A 22,147-nucleotide genomic window follows, 5' to 3' on the forward strand; every position below is an offset into this window, starting at 1 on the left:
CCGTCTCTCTCCAAGGACCACCCAAGGTGGGGGGGGGGTTGACATTTAGCCATGGCCTCGTAGGAGAGGGAACGATCACTGTGTCAGCGCGAGGAAGCAGACTTAGAGGAGGTAATGGAAATTCCAGAACCAAAAACTACCCCCCACTTCTGGAAACTGTATTCTGGGCATAAAGGTTTAAAGGCGGCAAGCAGAGGGCAGGGACACGGGGATCCAGGGAGATGGCTCCCTGGCTCTTACACCTGAGGTAGCTCCACAGGGGACTGCAACCCCCACCCACGGGAAGACCCCTTATGGCCTGCAGGCCACAGTGCTTCGGCCTCTTTCGCAAGAACCCCGATTGTCTGTCGATGACGCCATGGGTCCAGGCTCACTAAATCCCAGACAGACATGTTCTCAACCCTCCTGGGTTAGCTACTGCCTGTACCCCTGGGCCGCCTACCCATGAAGGTCCTGCTTTAGGCAATTCTAATCCCAACCTGAGCAGTAACTGTGGAGTTTCCTTAGGAACCAAAATCGGCCCCACCCCCACCGCCATCACCCCCCTGCAATACACAAGAAAGCAGTGCTTCTTCCTCGGGGCTGTGTGATCCAAAGCAACGTTTGTTTCTGGACCAGGTGGGGGCAAGGAGTGGCACGTAAAGTATGCTGGACATTGGGAATGAAAAGAATCCAGGTTTCAGTTTTCCCTCCTCAGCAGGTACTCTGAGGAGAGGCCGCCAGGGTGCTGCCTCCAAGTCCCATGAGCACAGGAAACCTCCAACGAGCACCCAGAGAAAATGCTGTCAGTCAGCTCCGGGGGCTCCGGCGCCCACCAGGGTTCTCTGCAGGGCTTGTTCAAAACGTGGACTGCTGGGAGCCAACTCCTGGGGAATCTCAGAATGGCCAGGTCTGGGACAGGGACTCCTGGGCAACAGGTGCAAGACGTTATGGCAGAAGCCTTTGGAGAAAGCCAGCCTGGTCCAGCCCCTCAGAGCAAGGATGGGGAGCGGGGAGGACTCCTCATCTGAGAATCAAGAGAAAGATTTCAAGTAATGGCCAGCTCTACCTTCAGACCTACATTAAGATTAGGGCCCATGAGAACAAAACAGTGAGCACCAGACCCGCCTCCCTGCTGAAGGGAAATGTGAGCTTTGGAGAATTTCAACGATGGCAAAGCCCAGCTTAAATGTTAGCTGCAAAGGGCCCCTGGGCAACCTCCACAAATTCCCAGCTTCAGGAAGACGGGTCAAATGTGGGCCTGACCCAGTCAACGCCAGGAGCCGCAGAAGGAGGTGCTCTCTCAACCTGCTCCTGGGGTACCCCAAGCCCGCATGGCCACTTCTGGGGCAACCACACCAGAGGGCCTCCCGATGCCCCCACTTCATCAGGAACAGGCTCCTTCTCTCGGGTCCTCCAATGCAGCAGCCCCCACCAGTAACTCTGAGTTCAGCCTCCAGACAAAGCCAGCTCTGTTTCCTGCCTCGGGAGGCTGAAGGGGCACAGAGGCCAGAGACCCCTTGCCTTTTCTTTCTCTTGTAGGCAGTCTGCATGGATGTGAAAACAATCTCATCCTGAAAGGGTTTCCACAGCCTCTCTCAATCTGAAGCTTTTATTTGAAAACAAATAAACCAGACACACAGACACCATGCTAGCTTAGGCTCCCCAACCACAGAACGGGCTGAACAAATAACGGCACATGGGGCACTGAGACTCAAAGCTTCCAGAATGCTGCAAACTTCTCACTTACTCAGCTCCCCAGGCCGGGGCCCTGCATCCTCTAGGTCCTAGTAAAACGTATCCAACTGTGTAGCGCGATCTCCCGTGAACTAGATCTAGCAAAAAGCTATGCTTTATTTCATCCATTAAATATTAATCACACTGACCCCTTTTACAAGGAGAGCAGACTGTTATTTCTAATGGTGACAATAGCAATAAAACAGATTCTCAAATTCTCAATTACGTGGGGGCTCGTCACCGTGTTTGTGATTAAAATCGGTCCTTATATTCCTGCAGCAGACATCTAGGGCCGGGGCTGGGGGACAGAGACAGTTCCAATAAAAGGCTGCTGTGCAGAGAAAGCAGAGCTAAACTGCCGGCCAGAAGGGTGCTCATTCTGTCCCACAGGGGCAACTGAGACTTGCCCGTATCTGATCCACGGCTCCCGGAGAAGGGACAGCTGGCCTGATCTTGCCACACCACCCACTCGGAGCAAATCCTCTCATGAATCCCCCGGCCAGCCCAGCCAAAGGCTCCCAAAGGTCTTTGGGATCTTGCTGAAGCCATCCTGCAGACCTGGGGAGTGCTCGTCTGACTAGGAGCAGCCCCCCCACCCACCCACCCACAGTGAGTATCGCTGAGAATGGTGGGGCAGTCATTCCCCGCTGGGGGCTGCAGCCCCCCCGACCCCCCACAGTGAGTATCGCTGAGAATGGTGGGGCAGTCATTCCCCGCTGGGGGCTGCAGCCCCCCCGACCCCCCCACAGTGAGTATCGCTGAGAATGGTGGGGCAGTCATTCCCTGCTGGGGGCAGCACCCACCTGGGCCCACTCCACGCCACAGAAAGCCAGAGGCTTGGCCCCATAATCCAATTCTGCCTATGCCCCCGTTCACGCATGCCCCCGTGCCATTCAACCCCCCTTTCCGAGGAATGTCATGGAGAGAGCTGGAACCCTGGGGGAAGAACGTGCGTCACCCACTGTACATAAGAGACTACATCTCCTCTCTGCCGCTAGTCTGTGCTCCAGAAGTTCTCTCTACCCCCCTCACATGCGATGATACCGTGCAGGCCCCCAGCAGGGGCCCATAAATATTCAAGAAGGGGGTCATGGTGGGTGAGTATAATAATCACAGGCAAACTAGGGAGAAAGGCACTCGCAAGAGTCAGGAACATTCTGGCCTTGCCACGAAGCTCCAGTTTGAAGATACTTGTGTTCAAAACCACAAAATTAAGGGCAGGGCAACACCAATCCAATCTTTATAGTGGAAACCTTTTACGGCTCTGCCACTTACTCATTCCTTTCTTAGACAATATTTAAGGTCTGGCTTCTTGAATGGCGAGAAGGACCCTGGGTTCTGAGTAACTGAGTGAAGGCCAGAGAGTCCCTCCCCTCCCGTTCTAAGGGGATCCCTGAACACCACCCGTAGAGTGCGTCAAAGGCAAGCCCGTGGCAGGTCACAGGGACTCAGAGCACTGATGGCAGCACCACATGATGAATGTTCCTGTGACACGACAGCTCTAGAGGGGCAACCCTTCTCTATGCTAACACGCTGCCCACTTCTAACGAATCCCAACAGACTTGCCACCAGGCCACTCAGATGAGGCAATGTGGTGCATGGCCGTGTCTCTCAGCCACGACCATGCCAAGGAGTCCCCAGGCAGTGCTCTGAGGAGACCGAGTGGGGAGGAGCCCCTTCCTTCCTCCCCCCCCCTACAATGTTTACTCAACACCTTCCAGAACTGTGCACCAGAATCACAGGAAAGCACTTGCTTTTCTTTCTCCCTTTTAACGTGGAAGATTTCACACCTTCACAGGCCGACGGAAGAATGTCACGAGCCCCACGTGCCCGTCACACAGCTGCAATCACCACTCAGTCGTGCCCGTCTACCCACTTCCCATTCCCCAGCCCAGCAGACGACTGGGAACCAAACCATAGGCATCACACCCTTTTTTTTAATCCAAGAAGAAGAGGATTCTTCTTCTTCATCTTGGCAACATAACCACCGTACCATCACACCTAATAACTGACTGCAGACATTTCATCATCTGAAGGAATTATTATTGCTCCAATTTCGCCCAATTACGTGCATCTCTCCATTTTTTTGAAACAGGTACAAAGCCTCCAGCCCCAAGATTCTGATCAGTGGAGGGGTCAAGAGGGAGGGGGGAGCAGGGACGGTGGTGGCTGGAGACTGTATTTTAACAAGCTCTCTTGAGTCTCAGCACCCAGTCGGTAGGAAGCCACTGCTTTTGGGGTGCCCGTTGGCACAGCACAGTGCAAACAAGGAATGCAGGGGCTTGTGCTAATTTCTTGGGACTTTAGAAGTAATTGCCCCAGGCTAAGCATGAGCATGGTTTATGCAGAACCAAAAGCCCTGGCACTGCGCCAGGGCCAGCCATCCCTCACAGGGGGAGGAAGAGCCTCCTGGAAGCCATGACACCCAAGAGCAGCTCCAGGTTCCACTGGAGGGACATGCCCTGCAAAGGACTCGGTGGCACCATCCACTGTCCCCACCCCTCCATCCATTAGTCATGGCTGAGGAATCGCAGTGCAGAGTGTGCCAAATGGCTGCCCAGGGTCCCCACGCCCCAGCAGCCCAATGCCCACCCAGTTCAAGGCTCCTCGGGGCAGGGTAGGCCTCTGACCTGGCTAAAGGGGCCAGGAGGTGAGGGAGGAGGGAGCATGTTTTTAGGGAAGAAGAGGAAAGACTGACAGGCGTTTCTGACTGACACGCCGCCAGAATACAGGATGCTCGAGAAGAGACAATCCTCAGAAAGCCCAAATAGCTGCTTCTTACTCAGAACTCTCAGAGTATAAAAGGTGTGAAGAACCTCCCTTTGCAACACAAATCAAAAACATTAACTGTACAGAAAGACTCTCCCCACCACAGGCTTTCCTACACCTCACGCTGCACTGCTGCTTTCAAAATATTTACTTTACCCTCTCCGCAGCTTGCTGTCAGGGACAGACTCGGGGAGATGGAGCCACTGGTGACTGCCTTCTCTGTCTGGTCTCCTTCAAACCCTCCCTCTGAGAGGCTGCTAAGCAGTAATAATTGCTCCAATCCCCATTCCTGTATGTTCCTTGGGTGGCATCTGCACGAAGTACTGGGGAGACGCAGAGAGAAAGAGGGTGGGGCAAGGGACATACAACCCAGGCTTTGGGGCCACACGGGCAAATCCTGACCCTGCTGCCTCCCAGATGTGTGGTCTTGGGCATAATCCCTTCAGCTCTGCTTCCTCCACTGCAATGAGGCTGCATAGTGGAGCCTGCCCTCACGAGACTGTCAGAGACAACACACACGAGCATGTGCGTGCACCTCAGAGAATAACTGTCAAGTTCTAGGAGCTTTAGAAAAGCAAAACAAAAACACCAGAAGCCTTGAATAAAAAATAGCTACTATACTACCCTTGGTAAACGACTGTTTCTGTTTAAGATTATGATCAACAACAAAAATACTGACCGAAGACTCAAAACCTTCAAGAGTTACTCGGCTTTAGACATTTCATACAATTTCTAGAAATTGTGTAAGACTCCTTTGTGCAAAGAACAACAAAAAAATTGTCTGTCTTCATGTCGGTCATGAACTAAATGGGAGAAGACCCGACAGGCCTCCAGACACCCGGTCTTCAGCCCTAAAGAAACCAATGCCCATGGCCGTGGTCATGCCACTGACCAGCAGGTGGCTGGGTGTCTCTCCTGCTCTCTGATCCAGATTTTTCTTCCCAAATAAAAGAAGATAAAACGAGCTCCCCAGAACTTCAAATGTGAGATACTTACAGCTTGCTAAGGTTGTCGAGCCCCGAAAAAGCGCCACTGGTGTCTTCTATAGTGCCTGAAATCTCGTTGTGGTCCAGATCCCTGGGGAGAAGACAGACAGAAAGCTCACCATCCAGTGTGAGTTCTCAACTCATTCTTCAACATGAATTGGAGGGACAGACGGACACCTGTCTGCCACTGTGAAGCTCAAACATCTAGGCGTCCAGCTGTGACATACGATCACAGAATTGCGCCCACTGAGCCACGGGGAGCTCAGGGCTGCACACGCTGCAGTGCGGCCTGGTTTCCTCAGCCTGCCCACAAAGCTGACACATGCTACGAGCAAGCAGCTAGCCCAGCTCCACCTTGCTGTTCCTGTCGGCCAAGACTGAGCCCCAGGGGATAGAGAGTGTGCAAATAGCACGTGGGAAAAGCCTTGTTTGTATTCCACCCCTAAAGAGTGGACATCTGGCCACTGGCACTGAGAATCAGCCAGAAAGGTTCCACAAGCTCGCATCTGCTCTCACATCAACTAGAGTCCCATTCCTGGACTTGACTGAGAACCTGCAAAGGGCACGTGGAGAAAAAGGATGGTGAAGAAAGAGGCTCCGGCCTGGGGCCTTCCCAGGGGCCAGTTCCATGCTGGTAACTGGAGTGGGTTTGGAGCCTGGAGCCCCCACCTTTTCAATCTGAGCCAGGAACGACATGTGGGTGCCGAGTCAGACTTGTGACCCATTTGCCAGAATGAGAGGATGAGGCCAGCGCTTCAGCCAAGTCTCCTCAATAATGCAAATCACAAGCCAGTGGCTCAGCTTCCTCCCTCAGCTTCTAAGGGCAGGTCCTGCCTGGGACCAGGCCCCCATTCTGCCACGGTCAGCCCTCTCCTAGGTTCTCGGTTCCTATACTTTCCTCTCCGAGCCCTTGCAGACATGGGCCAGGAGCAGACAGGGACGCTGCACTGGCTCCCATGAGAGCCGTTGGAAGGAATCGACGCTGCCAGGAAGCAGGCAGGGAGCTCTGACCGCCAAGTGAAACGCTTGCTCTGACCTTTACTTTACAGCAAGAAGCTCAAAGGGCCCAGACTCTGCTGCTGGAAGGGACTTCTTTCAACGGGTTCCTCCCTATTATCTTCAAACTGAAAAACTGGGGACTCAGGGCTGTGGCTTTGTGTGCCTGTCTCCCTGCTTCCAGCCCTGGCTGCTGAGCTTTTCTCTTCTTTCTGGCCTGCTCAGCCTGAATGTTCCCAGCCTTGTTATTTTGGCCTTGCAAGGGCTGGAAGGCTGACCTCAGCTTGAATAGCCTGCGTCCGGCTCTTTCACACTCCCCAACAATAGCTGGGGATCAAAGCCTCCCCTGCCCTCTCCACCAGGTGCAAGTGCAAAGGCCTTCCTCCCTCCAGTACAGGGACAGGCCCAGTCTCCGCAGAGGGGCACCCCTGGAAAGGAGGCTGTAAAACCCCGCCACTGCTGAAAACCAAACGCTTCTCTTTAGAGACTTTATTCCAATAGTTGCTTTGAAGTTCTCTGAAGCCAACAACTGAAAAATTTTAAGTCCCCAAAAGCATCCTGCAGCAATTTCTGGCAACTCCAGCTAATTAGGGACTTAAAGGAAAATGACATTATCGACTCCATTTTGTTCATTCTGCTAAATGACCCCTACTGAGGCTCAAGGAAAAACAGAGGGTTCTCTAACCACCTGTCTTGGAAAAGGGGCATCGTGGACACGGTATGCTGAAGATGTGTAAATGGTACCCCAAGAGACGAGCTCAGCATTCCCTTCCGTTGGACGGAAAATATTTGGGGCTTAAAAATGGAAGTTGCAGAGAGAAGACTCAAGCCTGGAAAGGCTGACCCCACGGCTGCTGTCTGGAGGCTGCTCCAGCACTCGCCTGGGCAGCTTTCCCCAACAACAGGGCCCAGCATCCTGCAAGCGTTTGACAAGTGGGAATTAACACTTGACAACAAGTTGTTTTTGAGTCATCGTCACTCTACAGGCACCATCTTGGGAGAGTGAGGGACATTTTTCTGCTCAACCAGTTTTTTTCAGTTGATAATATAAAAGTTTGAGACCCTGCACACGTAACAGTCAGCCTTGGATCCAATTTTGACTCACAGCCAATGAGACGGGACTTCAGCAATTCAACAAAGCAGCTGGTTTGCTCCCTCCCGCCCTCTTAGCTGGGGACCCCTTCATTCTGTCAACGCCACAGCGACAGACATACAAGACACGCAGGTTTCTGAGCCCCCGGAAGGCGCCTTCTGCGATGTGGCTGATGGAATTGTGGCTGAGGCGCAGGGTGCTCAAGCTGCTCAGGTCGGCCAGGCTCTCCTCATCCAGCCGGGTGAGGTTGTTGAAGGACAGAATCCTGAGGAAGGGGCAGAGGAAGCAAATGTCACCATCAGGTCACAGGGACTGCCCTCCCCTGTCCTTTCCTAAACAGCAAGGCACGCTAAGCCGGTCTCAGTGGGAAGGGACACACCCACAAAACCCCAAGGCAACAGTGGTCGGGCAGCTCGTCACCCATCAGGGCCCAACACCCAGTTTGACTCTGGAATGTTCATGGGGGTCACGGAGACCAGGAGGTATGAGAAACTGGGAGGACTGCACGGGGCCACACAGCTCAAGAAGTCTCCAAGCTCCAGCCCTTCATGCCGGTGCTTGTGGCCAGTTCTGATCCATGTGATGAAGGGCTTCTCACGGCCATGGCCTGCAACTCTGGACAGGACCCCAGCGGGTGCTCAGTGAGCAGGGCGGCCCAGTTAGACTCCTGACATTGGCCAGCAGAGGGCACCACTAGCCACCACCTGGAACAAGCCTTCCTCACAGAACTTCACGCCTCACCTGGGCAGTGCCCACCTGACCAGTCTCCCATCCAGACTCGCCCCCATCCAAGACAGACAGTCTCTAAGCATGACCCCCCCCCCCACTGCAAGCAGGGCAGGGAATGTGCCCCCAAATCATACACCTTCCCTGAGCGTATCAAACCTTCCTCTTCCCAGCATGCCTCCTGCCCCTGACACGGCCCTGGGCTGCTTACTTGGCATGTCAGTCATCCATCATTGAAAAATGGGAAATTTGGTCTGGGGTAGGAATATGGAAAATAAATTTGGAGAAGATTAATGAGTTTTTAAAGGCAGCAGGGAGTAACATTCGTTCCCTCCTGGAGAAATAAGTCCTTGTGTCTGTCAGTCGCAAAGACCTGGCAGGGGATCAAAATTACATCCTCACCTGCAATTAAAGAATTTAGCTTAAAGGAGGGGCGGGAAACATGCTGGAAAGCAGTCCTAAGCCTGGCTCTGAGGTTACCTAGATGTCGGGCAAACTGCTAAGCTGCTGAGGGCACACTCGGTGACCCTCTCTGCCTGTCTAGAGGGCAGAGGACCGCGCCGCAGTGCCCACCAGCTGGAAGGGGCCCAGGAAGCATGCCTTTCACCACCACCACCTCAACAGCAAGGGCTTGCACACCTCCAGTGATTCAGAGGACCACCCCTCACCTTAGTAGTTGGACTGGCTTGGGTTTGGGGGACTTAGAGAAGACCCCTCCTGCTTCCCCGCTGCTCCCAGGCCTGGACAACAGAAAACCATGGGTCCTGGGAGTTCCCTAGTGGGTCACAGCCCGAGCAAAGCAAAGAGCCTGTCAGAAGCCACCAAGTACCACGTGAGAATATTGTGCAACTGCTCTGCCCTGAAGGGTCCGGAAGCTAAACCCAAAAGGTTAACACTAACACGTATACATTCACAAAATCCAAGGAAAGTGAGCAAAAGGAAAGAGGTAGGTCTATTGATTTGTGCTTTAGGGAATGATGGATTCCCTGAAATATAAACTCCAATCAGTGTGGGGTATATGGGGGGAGGAGAGGCGCAAGGGGGAAAACACGGAAGCACAGATAAAAACACCAGCTGCAAGACTCAACATTAACTTTAAACATCCCCCTAAGTTTGCCTGGTGAGGTCAAGAGAGAAAAAGACTCGAGACGGACAGAAGCCTGGCACTCAGAACAACTGTTTGCTTCCGTGGGTGAATCTCTTCCTACAGTCAAGCCTAGAAAAAAGAAAACCCATCCAAACGGAAGGAAGGAAGAAAGGAAGGAAGGAAGGAAGGAAGGAAGGAAGGAAGGAAGGAAGGAAGGGAAGGGAAGAAACATAGTGGACTAAAGTAGAATTCAGAAACCTTGAACATATTAAACTGAAATAACATACACACTGAGAATACACTTGTTTCCTCCAAACAACGAATCTTGTAGACATGGGACAGAAACACGGGGACGTGGGTATGTCCATCGAGTCCCTGGCTGCTGTCATTAACACTCCCCCCCTAAAGTGCAGACAGCCCAAGCCAGCCCCTCCCAGAGAGTCTGTCCTACCTTATTAGCCACCTTGGGCACCAGCTTAGATCCCAGCCCCAGCCTGGGAGCTCCATCTGGGAGTCTCCCGAAGGAATGAGGGAACTGTCCATCCTTAAGTGAAGTGTAATCACACAGTCACATCAGCACAGGAGTCTCCCCGTGGGTCAGGGAATGCTAAGGGGGAGGGGAGGAGCAAGTGCCAGGGCCATGGGTCTCAGGCAGGGACGCAGACACTGCCAGGCACGTACTGTGTTTCCCCGAAAATGAGACCGGGTCTTATATTAATTTTTGCCCCAAAAGACACATTAGGGTTTATGTTCAGGGGATGTCATCCTAAAAATCCAGGCTAGGGCTTATTTTCCAGTTAGGTCGTATTTGGGGGCAAATTCAAGCCGAGCAGAGCAGAGCATGGTCAATTCTCCCGGTGTCAGGGTTTCGGGGCGTCGTCAGCTCTCAGGTTCACTGTCCTTTCTATGCTTGAGCCCAAATGACCCTTCACTAAAGAAGTCTGTGTTACTCGTTGTAGCTATTGGTGTACAACAGCTCTCACGGCTGCAAGGGGAACACTTCTGTGGCTGCCCTCCCTTCGCAGGCCAAGCCGAGCAGAGCAGAGCAGAGCACTCCAAGCAGGGCCTTTCACCCGCCCAGGGAGGCTTGGGGCCTAAGCTCCGCAGGGTCCTAGGGCTGCCCCTGGAGCCCTCGCTGACCTGGAATCGGGGATGCAGAGGGGATTAGGAAGGAGTCACGGTGAGATCACTGAGGGACTGGGCTTCGGGGTCCTGCTCTGCGCCTGGTCACTGGGCTCTGTCTTCCCTCAAACAGGCCACTGCAGGGCTCTGAGCCCCTCCCCACCTGAGCCGCCCAACGTCCACTTTGAGATGTGCCAGGCCTAGCGCTTCCTGGGCACTGGAGTGTCACCCACAGGCAGTGTCTCTAAATGGCACACAGCAAAGCCAGGGGCCACTCACAACTCATGCAGCTTCTGGCAGAAGCTCCAGCCGTCACGGCTGATACGGGAGATGGAGTTGTTGCTGAGGTGGAGCTGGTGCAGGGCCGTGAGGCCGTAGAGCGAGCCGCTGTTCACTTCCACCAGGCTGTTATACTCCAGATGCCTGCAATGACAAGCACACGCAGGATGACGATGGCACGTCCCCGAGCCACTCCTTCATCCACTGCACACACAGCAAGTGAGCAGCCACTGGGAAGCAGACACTGGTCAGCACTAAGGGTGTAACAACATTGCATGAGGGAACCGTGGAGGGTGCGTGGGTGGGAGCAGCGAGACAGGCAAATCAAACAGATGGACAGAGTTCAGAGGGCGAAAGGAAGCTTCCCAGAAGCGACATTTGTGGCTGAGCATAGGTAAACCAGGCACACAGATGGGCAGAGGAGTTCCAAGCAGAGGGCAGAGTCCATGAAAGGAAGAGAAAGAAGAGAGAAAAGAAGGTAGTTTTCATTATCATCCCCACTTTATAGATGAGGAAACTGAGGCTGGGAGAAGCTAGGTAACTTGTCTAAGATTCCACAGGTTGGCATGTAATGAGGGACCAGAATCCAAATCCAGGTTTGGCTAACTAAGTGTGGACACTGGGACCACTGTGCCAAGAGACACAGCTTAGGCTCTGGGGTCAGAGTACTTGGATCTAAACCCCAATTTTGCCACTTTGTGGGTTGAATGAGCCTGAACATCTAGAAAACGGAGACATCCAAGGGTATCTTCTTCATAGGACTGTTACGAGAAGGAAATAAGAAAATGCATGTCAAATCTCAGCACCGTGCTGTGAACCTCAGCTCCCACCAAGTTTACTGGTTAAGGGCACTGTCACCCCCTTCTCGACACTGCACATCCTGGCCAAGGATGGCTCCACCCCACACAACTGACCACTTCAATACAAGTTACTCATTCAAATGTCACCTGTGTTCAGCATGACTGCTTTGGGCAACATGTGTTTCTTACTGTTACCCACCTCACTTTCTGCCTCTGCTCAAAAAGTAAGCATTAAATTTATCAATAACCTCGAAGGCAACTCATCGCCCCCAATTTGTGTGAATTTGTTTAACATAACACCATATGGTATGTGCTAACTCCATTTTTTTCTGAGAATTCTCTTTTAATCTCAGTCCACCCAGCACATGACCACCTAGATTTCAAAGTCCAAAATGATAGTTTTAAGGCCGTTTAGTAAAAGTGTTCTTGAATATGTAAAAACAGAGGCACAGCCAACCAAAAGTGGACAAGGAAGAGAGTAAAAAGCAAAACCAGGGGCTAATGCCCTCGCTGCACAGAGAGAGAGGGGGGAGGGGCAGAGAGAGAGGGGCGTGGATCGGTGAAACACAGAATAGAGTTGATGGAATGGACATACAACTTTTGTTTTCTGTTTCAGTTGCAAAGATAACTAATAAAAGACAAGAACATCCTGACATAACTTGTAGAGACTGGAAGGGAGTGGGGGGATGTGTCGGACAAGTTAAATCACTGACCATACAGCAAGAAATCTCAAGCTGACAAATGGAGACAGTGGTGTAAGTGGAAGTAAGCACCAGCAAAACTACAAACAGAAAAACACAGAAAGAGAAATGAGAAGGGACTGCCTCTTGGGAGCAGAACTGAGGGAAAGAGGCAATGGTGGATGGGAGGGGTGGGCAACAACTGCTTTTCTTTACAATCTGATTTTATTCAACTATGAGTATATGTTACTTCTGATTAACAATAAACAAATTCAAATGTTTAAAAGTAAAAGATCAGTAACTGCCTTTTCTGCCCTTCTTGGCATGCTTTTTTGTTGTTTTACGTTAATCTGGCAGAAAAGCAAGCTCTGCGATTGGACACATCTGGAGGGAAGAATGGTCCCCTGATAAAAGCGGAACATCTGTACCAAGTGGCCTGATTAGCTCACTAAACATAAATAAATGTCCAGGAAGAACTATACATTTTTGGCCCACCTGCACATCAAGGAAGACTGTCAAACCCAAAGCGGGAGAGAAGGAACTTCCTGTAGCGCGTGGGAGAGGGGAGAGGATGTGGGAAGGCAGCCTGCTCTAGTCAGCGAAGGGGGCGGGCGTGAGGGAGCAGAAACGGGGAGGGGAGAACAGCCCCAGCAAATAGGCTCCCTCTTCCATCTTCACTAAGCAACTAACTTGACCAAATCCACTAAGCGCCCACCACCACCCCCCCACCCCACCCCACCCCCGCGCCTGCCCCCAGCGGACTTTCCTAACCTGGGAGGAAAACACCCTTAGATTTGGCAAAGTTCCCAAAGACACTGAGTTAGGCCCGGCTGAAGTCCCGAAGGGAGGGGCTGGCACCGGCTGAGTCCTAGACGATCCTCGGGGCAGGGGCCTGAGTGGACACATGGGTGTGTGACGAAGGCGGACCACACGCGAGTCCCGGTGCCCAAGCACAGCCAGGGCCCTGCCCGAGCACCCGCCCACACTTACAGCGCGTGCATCCTGGAGAGGCCCCAGAAGGCCCCGTCGGTCAGCTTGCTGATGTTGTTCCGCTGAAGCCTCAGAACCTCTAAACTGTCCAGGCCCTGGAACGTCAGGCCCTCGATCAGCCGAATCCGATTCCGATTGAGGTCCCTAAAGAGATGAAACGGGTGCGTTCAGAGCAGCTCCCCCACCATGCACCCCCCTACAACCGTTCCCACGCAGTCCCGCTGGGTTTCCCAGGCAGCAGGGAAAATCGCAGTGAAGAGGTCCCAGTGCAGCCTCTGTGCAGCGGGAGCCTCCTGGCATCTCATGGCAGCTCCTGCCCACGTGCAGGCGCTGACCCTGCTAATGAATGAGACAGGAGGTGTGGGGCTCTCCAGAAGCTGGTTCCCTGTGCTCCTGAATGAGCCAGCGCTCCCATCTCCTCCCAGCATGTCCACGACTCTGCAGACAGGAGGTAGGTATGTATGACTCAGGATACGAAGTTTGGGTGAGCTGTCTCTTAGCTCAGCAACAGAAACCCACACGAGTTGCCTCCACCCAGGAAAGAGCTAACCGCTGGGTATCAAATGGCAATGATACTTTCACTCGGGCATTAATAGGATCTCTACTGACAGAGAAGTTACTGCCTGTGGGGGATCTAGACACACCATGAAGCACACACATTTGGCTTCTAGTCCCAGTGTGGGCAAACCTCAGATAACCCAAAGCTTTTGGGAATCTGGGTGGGCTGCATCCATCAAGAACACCGGGGAAAGGGGCGGGGAACACAGGGCTGACCAGAAAGCCCTTGGTTTTCCCCCAAATTCTTCTGTAGTGCCCCATGACCCTGCCCTACAAAAAACCTCCTGAGCACCAGGAGGAAGAGGGCAGAGCCCAGGGTCTGTCATGGCTGCAGCAGGGGGACCGGGGGCACAGGCAGAGAGATCATTGAGCACACTCCCTCTTGCTGCCACACTGGCCATGAACAATTGTTTCGTTCTGTTTAAACCAGTTCTCCAGGATTGGCTTATTTTCCTGAGAGACACTCTTTGGTACAAAGATGACAGAAAAAAATGTAAAGAATATCCATCAGGTTCTAGTAAATGGAGGTTTTCTTGAATCCGAACCCTGTGCCATTCCTGGAGGGCACTCGTCCTTGGTCATCAAAAAACTAAACAAATAAATCCTTTGTTTCAACAAGAAATAAATAAATCAGCGACCTTATATGACTCAGGAGATGGAGACGATGGCCCATCTCTTGCTGACTACTACCTCTGGCTACACCTAACTTCCCCTCAAACTGCTCAAGAAGCACTGGATACCCTAATGCCCATGGCACAGATTTTCTGGGTTCCTTAAACACGCACACATACCCCAAAACTTCTAAGATCAATAAGGAACCTAACCCAAAGAGCCTAAGCCCTCGCCAGGACCAGCAGGATTCCTCATGTCATTCTGGAAAGTTCCAACAAAGACAAGCAGGTAGACCTGCAGTGGATCTTTTCCTCAGCAACCTGAGGCAGCCCGCAGGCACCAGACCCAGCTTCTAATTTGCTTTTATTAGGTGCTGCCATACAGTCATTAATGATAGTTTATGCAGAGCTTGACCAAGCGGGGGTGAGGAAGGAGCTGCATTTGGCATGGGGTCCCTGGGGAAATCTGGCCTCCATAAAGTTTGGCTGACCTTAATTAAAGTGCAGGTTTCTATACTCACAGTTGTGTCAACCTAGGTAACTTGAATGCTTTCACAGGAAGCTGTGTGATCCTGTTTTTGCTCAGGCGGAGCGTCAGCAACGACTGTGACAGACCATCAAATGCTCCCGACTCCAGGGTGCCGATCCGGTTGCCTGCCAGGTTGCTGGAATGATTCGGGAGAGAAAATGCAGTGGTCAGGAGGAGGCCTTCCTCGTTCTGTTACACACACCAGACCCGGCCAAGCTGGGAAAATGAGCTACAACACACCCAGAGAAACACACTTCCCATGAGATCTTTGTCATCCCAAGGCTGCAAAGCCCATCTTCACTCCCCAACGTGGGGGCCAGGGAAACGCAGGGCCATGTCATGACCGTCCACTTGAGACCTGGACGGAAGCCTTGATTCAGCGCGGAGCACACTGTGCTTGTGGTGCTTGGCAAGCCCGGGGTGGGGGTGGGGGGCATGAAAGTCAGTTACCTCCACCGCGGGCCATTCCCACACACCTTCCCTGCCGGTGGGGGCCACCTGCAGGGTACCTTCCACAACACGCCACTACCCAAGGGTTAGTGAGAAAGCCCCAGGAAGCAGAAAGTGAACTGCAAGGCAAGGTCAGGATGGATTTCACAATTTGGGGAAATAGCCTTGAATTTTGAAGTGGGTCTCGTTGTACTACTTATGCCATAAAAGTGCACAAACCAATTCATTGTATTACTTTTAAATGTCTCAAAGAAACACTCTAGTTAAAGAGGCTTTACACAGAGTCCCTTAGGAAACAGGCCATACTTCACGGGGACCTCCGCATACAGGATTATGTAAGTATGAGACCCTCCGCTCAAAATGTGCTGCAGCCCACAGCTCAGACCTGTGCCGTCTGTTGTGCGTAAGTGACATCAAATAAGAATAAAGGGCAGAAAAGACAAAAAAGGGAGGAACACTCTGATGATCCTCTGAGAAGGCACCTCCAACACCTCTCCTTCCTTCCTCAAATAAATGCTGTCTTTGGAAGTGTAAGCAAAAAGGAGAAAAAATAGAGAGAATTTTCTTCAACAGAAAGGGGAAGGGAAATGTGGTATTTCTGGTCTCTCCATCAGGCAGTAGCCCAGGACAGGGCACATGAGGATTCTTCCCAAATGGAGCTGGACTGTTTGTTCTTAACATGCCAGATTAATGAAGAGCAGTCTGTGTGATGAAGGTATACCGGCCAGGATCTGCCAAAAGAGAAGTTCTCTCCTGCTCTCATGCAGAGAGAGAAGGTCACCGCAACTCCGTTTGGCAGTTGGTGGTTTCTTTGTTTCAAGCACGAAGCACCAGGTGGCAGCTGGACACCTTTGGGAAGCCCTCACCGGGGGGCAAAGCACGGCCGCAGGGCTCACCAAAGGCCAACGCCTCCCCTTTCCAATCCTGGTGCCCTGGTGCAGCCTAAGAAGGAAGTCACTCCCCTCCTTGGGGCTCTGGGAAAATCCATGTGCCACGTCTTGCTTTCCCTGAACAAATGGGTCACAATGACCCCTAAACTACCCTTGCAAATAATCTCCAAAATTAGTCAGGAACAGTAATAACGCAAGGAATAAAAACTCACATGTCATTCTGAACATCTCTTTAGCCTGGGTTTTCAGTTTCTTCCCCAAAGCAACCTTTTCCTACCAACAGGCTGTGGGTTAAATAGGATTTAACTTTTTTCCTCCTGTCCACCATCTGTTGGGTATACAAGGGGGCGCTAAGGTGGGTAAAAGCAAAAGAGACCCACAAGGAAATTTAGAAGGTTCTGAGAACCGACAGAAGGGAGTAACTGCTCCCTCAAATAAACCAAATGATGTGTTTCAACAGTGCGTGATTCTAGAAAGATAAGCACCGACAGGTTAAGCCTCTGCAAAGAGGACTCCCACTGCCATTCCTCTAACTACCCTGATTCTCTCCTCTCTGCTTTCCAGCGAGGCAGCCCAGTAAATGGGAAAGAAAACAGGCTTTAGAGCCAGGATACACCTGTATTTGAGGGCTAGAATCTCCTCTTAAGTGGCGGGTCTGTTAAGCTAATACTGTATTTCCCCGAAAATAAGACCTAGCTGGACAATCAGCTCGAATGCGTCTTTTGGAGCAAAAATTAATACAAGACCTGGTATCACATTGCATCACATCATATCACATCAGACACGGTCTTATAGTAAAGTAAGACCGGGTCTTATATTAATGTTTGCTCCAAAAGACGCATTCGAGCTGATTGTCCCGCTAGATCTTATTTTCGGGGAAACACGGTACTCAATCTCTTCGTGTCTCAGCAGCCTCATCCGTCAGGTGAGAATAATGCTGCAGGGTTTGGGATGCTCTATAAATGGGCAAAGAGAAGACACAACCTGGTTCCCCTGCCTTCCCCTGCTGAGGACAGCCAAGGAGCTCTGTGGCCGTCCCCATGGCCTAAGCCAGGCTGAGGCTGAGAGGAGACGGCACTGCCCACCCTGCATCCAGACCGGGGTGCCAATGGCAGAGCGGAGGTACTTACAGCTCCTTTATGGGCAGCCCGTGCGGAAAGCAGGCTCTCCGGATCTCCGTGACGTTGTTCCAGCTCAGATCCAGCACTTCCAAGGACAGGTAAGCCTTCAGCTGACTCCCCTCCACACTGCGAATCTTATTGTGTTGCCTAAAACACACAAAGGGAGCTGACTTGAGCATGTCTTTTTGCAAAGAAACTATTATTCCCCCCACCACCACTACTTTTAGACACACTTTTTTCCTAGCTGTTTTTCTCTTTCAGATAATTATAAATGCAGTGACACTCTTTAAATGCGATTTCCCATTCTTCTTTCCATCAAGTTATCACCCACTGGATGATGGGTGCTAGACAGAATACCAAGTTCTCTGTGACAAGTCTGTCCAAGTTTCAAGCCTACGTTGCTCTCCTCAGGGGCAAGAACACAGGGCTGATATTTCAGACAGTGCAGACAGCAGCATAGCCTGACCAGAACTCAAAACTCATGGGGCTCTTCCCATGGGGGGTATGCTGGGTGCAACCAGCCAGCTCTGAGCGCGGCTCTGGTCTCCAACATTCGGGACCCCGTGCAGCCCATCATGTACAAGACTGCAGGCAGCGGAGCCCACGGTTCAGTTTCATCCATCCTCACAGTCACTGCACTCCTCACATTGCACCGACACCTACCACGCACCAGGCATGGAGACAAGTACAAGGAGGAAAACAGAAGAACAAGAAGAAGACAAAATCCTGACAACAGGGAAACCAGGAATTCAGCACTGGGTCTGACGGGAATCGAATCCCTTGAAGCTCCTCACTCTAGCCCTTGGTAACTCTGTTCCTCAGTTTCCTCATCTGGAAGATGGGCCACAACCCTTTATTTTAGGGATACAGAAGATCCACCCTGAAGCCACACTAAAGCGCATGGCTGATGTCAGCATAAATGTGTTTAGTTCCCTCCAAGAAAGGCATTTTACCACCAGGATTCACTTGTACCTTAATCCTCCTGCTGACAAATGCACTCTAACCAACTAATCAGTATTTATTAATCAGGAGAAAGACAACAAATGCTAACTGAGGAAGAGCCCCTCGTGGGTTTGGCTCTGCCTGGCAGACTCGAACCACCGCAGCCGTACTGCCAACCTTCCGACACATAAGCATCTGTCGGGTGGTACGCTGGGCCTCTGGGTTCCAGGCACTCACTCGGCCAGTTTCTGAGTAAACAGTGTCAGGGTCCCTGGCCAATCAAAGCATTCTTGAACACAACACAAGTAAGCCAGGCAACGCTTACCAAGTGGCATCTCTTTTAAACAAACACTTGACCAAATCAGTTCCAACAGGCATAAACAAGGCCCTCTTTCCCAGAAGCTCTGGGGATTCTCGTCGACTCTTTTGTTTTTCTCACAACTCTCCCAGGCCCTGAACCCACAACTCCATTTACGAGGGCAAAACTCAACACACAGTGAAATCTCCCTAGAATGAAAGACCACTTTTTCCCTTCATGTCCCCTCCTGTACTACCCCCGCCCAAAGCTATTTCCTTTGATTTCTTTATTAAGTTCTTTATAAAGATAGTCTCTTCGGTTTTCTGACTCAAAAAGAAAATAAAAGAAAACCTTTATTATGTAAAGTATGGGGAAAAAAAGAACAAGAAGTAAAGGCGACAGGGCTGAGCCTTATCCAGGAATTGAATGCAGTGCCGGAGCCGGGGAAAGAGGGGCTGAGACAAGAGGAAGGGGCGCCCTAGGCCCACAGTCACACAAAGTGCCCCCACACACAGACAGGGCCACAGGGCGGCTGCTGTAAGCCCCCGACACTTCTCCCACGGCCCCCTTGTCTCTCTCCTCTGTCGTCTACCTTGCACCTTTCTTCTTCTTTCTCATCAGTCTAGTCAGTCACTGAAAAAATCCAACACATTCTGGGCCCCTGCTCTGTGCCAGGCCTGCTCTGGAGGAAGAGCTGTGATGAAGACGGGTCTCTTTCACACGCTGGAAAGAATTCCCCACTTAGCAGAAGAGGCAGCCATGGAGATGTGAAACAAGGGCTCGTGCAGTGAGGGCACAGAGGCAGGACGGATGAACGTGCTGGGAACAAGAGACGAGCAGTGCTGAAATCTGGCAGGCCAGCTCCAGAGGGCAGGATGGTGATGCTGGGGCAGAGGCAGGGCTGCACCTGGAGCTGGGAGGGTATGCAGGGCCCTGTCAGGCAACGCCTCACAGGCCAGGCTAAGGAGCAGGGAATCGTGTCACAGAGGTCCAGGGCACAGGCACCGGCACACAGACACCCGAGAGCCAGAGGGACCCAAAGGATCTGGAGGTGACAGCTGGAGATGCATCGAATGGTGAGCCTATATATTCTAGTTCGGAAATATTAAGACAACCAGGTTAGCAGGGAACAAGGCTACACCATCCATCCTTGCCCACTTAGAGTCTATCCCCAACCCAGCAGCCGAAGAGATCCTGATAAGGCATCCCACAGAGTGGGAGAAAACCTGAGCAAATCATGCATCTCTTAAGCGGTTCACATGTAGACTATATAAAGAATCCCTGCAACTCAACAACAACAAAAACACACAACCCAATTGAAAAATGTGCAAAGGATTTGAATAGACGTTTCTCCAAAGAAGATATACAAATGGCTAAAAAGCATATGAAAACATGATCAACATCACTGATCCTACGGAAATGCAATGAGATCCCCACTCACCCCACAGGACAGCTACTATCAAAAAAAGAGATGTAATAGGTATGGGCCAGGATGTGGAGACATTATTATAAAACCCTGGTGCGCTGCTGAAGAAAATAGTGGGTCCTCAAAAACTCAAACAGAATTAGCAAGATCTAGCAATTCTATGTCTGGGTATATATCGAGAAAGATTAAAAGCAGATCAGAAAGAGATATTTGTACACTCATATTTATAACAGCATTATTTTGACAACAGGCAAAAGATGAAACAACAAAGTATGCATCGATGGATGGATGGATGGATGGATGGATGGATGGATGGATGGACGGACGAACACAATGCGGTATAACAAACACGTACAACAAACTATCATTCAGCCTTAAAAAGGAAATTCTGATACAAGCTACAATATGGACGAATCTTGAGGGCATTTATGCTAAGTGAAACAAAGCCAGTCACAAAAAGACAAATCCTGTGTGGTTCCACTTCTATGAGGTACCTATAGAATAGTCGAATTCATTGAAACAGAAAGTAGAGCAGTGGCTGCCAGGGGCTGCAGGGAGGCAGCAATGGGAAGCTGTTTAATGGCATGGAGTTTTAGTTCTGCAAACTGGAAAGAGCTCTGGAGATTGCACAACACGAGTATACTTAACATTACTGAACTACATGCTTAAAAAATGATTTAAGATGGTAAATTTTATGTTATGTGTATTTTACCACCATTTAAAAACAAAGCAAAAAACAAGTCAGTTGACAGGACTGCTTTGGCTGCAACTCAAACAATTGCCCTGGTGTCTCACTAGAACCGAATCCTTACAATGTTTTCCAAGGCCCAGATGATCTGCCTCATACCCACCTGACTCCTCCACCTGGCTCGCTCTGCCCACACTGGCCCTCAGACGTGGCAGGCAGACTCCTGCCTCAGGACCTTTGCATCTGCCTTTGCCACTGCTTGGAATGCTTTTCCCCCAGAGATCCACAGGTCTTATGCCCTTACTCCTTCACATCTTTATTCAAATGTCACTTTCTCATTGAGACTTCCTGGCCATGCTCTCTAAAACCACAAGTCCTCCCCACCCCCTCAACCCTCCCCACACACACACTTTCCACTCCTTTGCATGCTTTATTTTTCTCAATAGCTCTAATTAGCATCTAAGATATCCAGGACTGCTTATTTCTAGTTTAACATCTTCTCTGCCACCAGGATGTGGCTCCATGAAGGCAGACATATCTGTGTGTTTTGTCCACTACTGTGTTTCCAACTACTGGAACAGTATGAGGCACAAAATAGGTGCTCAATAAATATTTGTTGACTGAATCACAAAGAATGAATAGGGGTGAACTCAGCAAGGCTGAGGCCAAACACAGATTTGGGACTCACCAGCATTTAAGTAGAAAACCATGCAAGCAGATGAATCCAATCAGGAAACATGAAGGGAAGAGTCTGTCAACTGCCCTGTGGCAGCACTGCCCAGATGCAAACAACCTAGCCCAGAGTGGCTTTAGAGGTCCTTGGGGCTCAAACATAGCTGTTCCCAGCTGCTGAGCATGTGCATGCCAATCTCCTCCCTTATAGCTGGTCTCTCTGCTCTAGACTCTAGCCTGGAGCCCTGATCAAACTCTTCCTGAACTCCGTGGGCTCAGGAAAGCTGAGCACATGACTCTGTGCTCCTGCAGAATTGTGTCTCCCATCTCTCGCAGAGCAAGAATCACACTGTGATAGGTATCTCTGTAGACCCTGGCAATTCCCAAGGCCAGGAGTTCTTCCTGGAACATGGCATAGCACTGAAGAACATGCCAGGAGCAATACCCTAAGTTCAAATCCCGGTTATACCACTTATAGCAAGCGGTGAACTTCAGACGAGCCGTGTCTGTAAAGTGGGGTGGGAAGTTCCTATACCCTATGAGCTGATGTGACCTAACATGTGGCAGTTGCTCAATAAAATGAGTCCTTGTTTTTATTAGTCATAATTCAGTCAGGCTCAGGATCTAGTTTGCAAGAGGTACTCTGGAAAAAGAATGAAGAAATGCATATCTGGCCCTTGTCTATTCCTCTGCCACATTTCAATGCAAACAGGCAGGC

The 22,147-nt window shown here is 51.1% G+C and overlaps 1 protein-coding gene across 3 annotated transcripts in view; it reads right to left on the minus strand.

Moving 5' to 3' along the window:
* LRIG1 (leucine rich repeats and immunoglobulin like domains 1) overlaps positions 1-22,147 on the minus strand; it is a 116,336-nt gene that overhangs the window by 20,274 nt on the left and 73,915 nt on the right. For all 3 annotated transcript variants that reach the window (XM_019757174.2, XM_019757173.2, XM_019757172.2), the window contains 6 exons: positions 17,413-17,550; positions 14,935-15,078; positions 13,245-13,388; positions 10,775-10,918; positions 7,682-7,825; positions 5,482-5,562 (listed from right to left, as the gene is read on the minus strand). In XM_019757174.2, coding sequence (XP_019612733.2) covers positions 5,482-5,562; positions 7,682-7,825; positions 10,775-10,918; positions 13,245-13,388; positions 14,935-15,078; positions 17,413-17,550 — 795 coding nt within the window. The remainder of the gene's footprint in view (positions 1-5,481; positions 5,563-7,681; positions 7,826-10,774; positions 10,919-13,244; positions 13,389-14,934; positions 15,079-17,412; positions 17,551-22,147) is intronic.

The sequence above is a fragment of the Rhinolophus sinicus genome, linkage group LG10 (genome assembly GCF_036562045.2).
Source record: "Rhinolophus sinicus isolate RSC01 linkage group LG10, ASM3656204v1, whole genome shotgun sequence".
In the NCBI taxonomy this organism is placed as follows: Eukaryota; Metazoa; Chordata; class Mammalia; order Chiroptera; family Rhinolophidae; genus Rhinolophus; species Rhinolophus sinicus.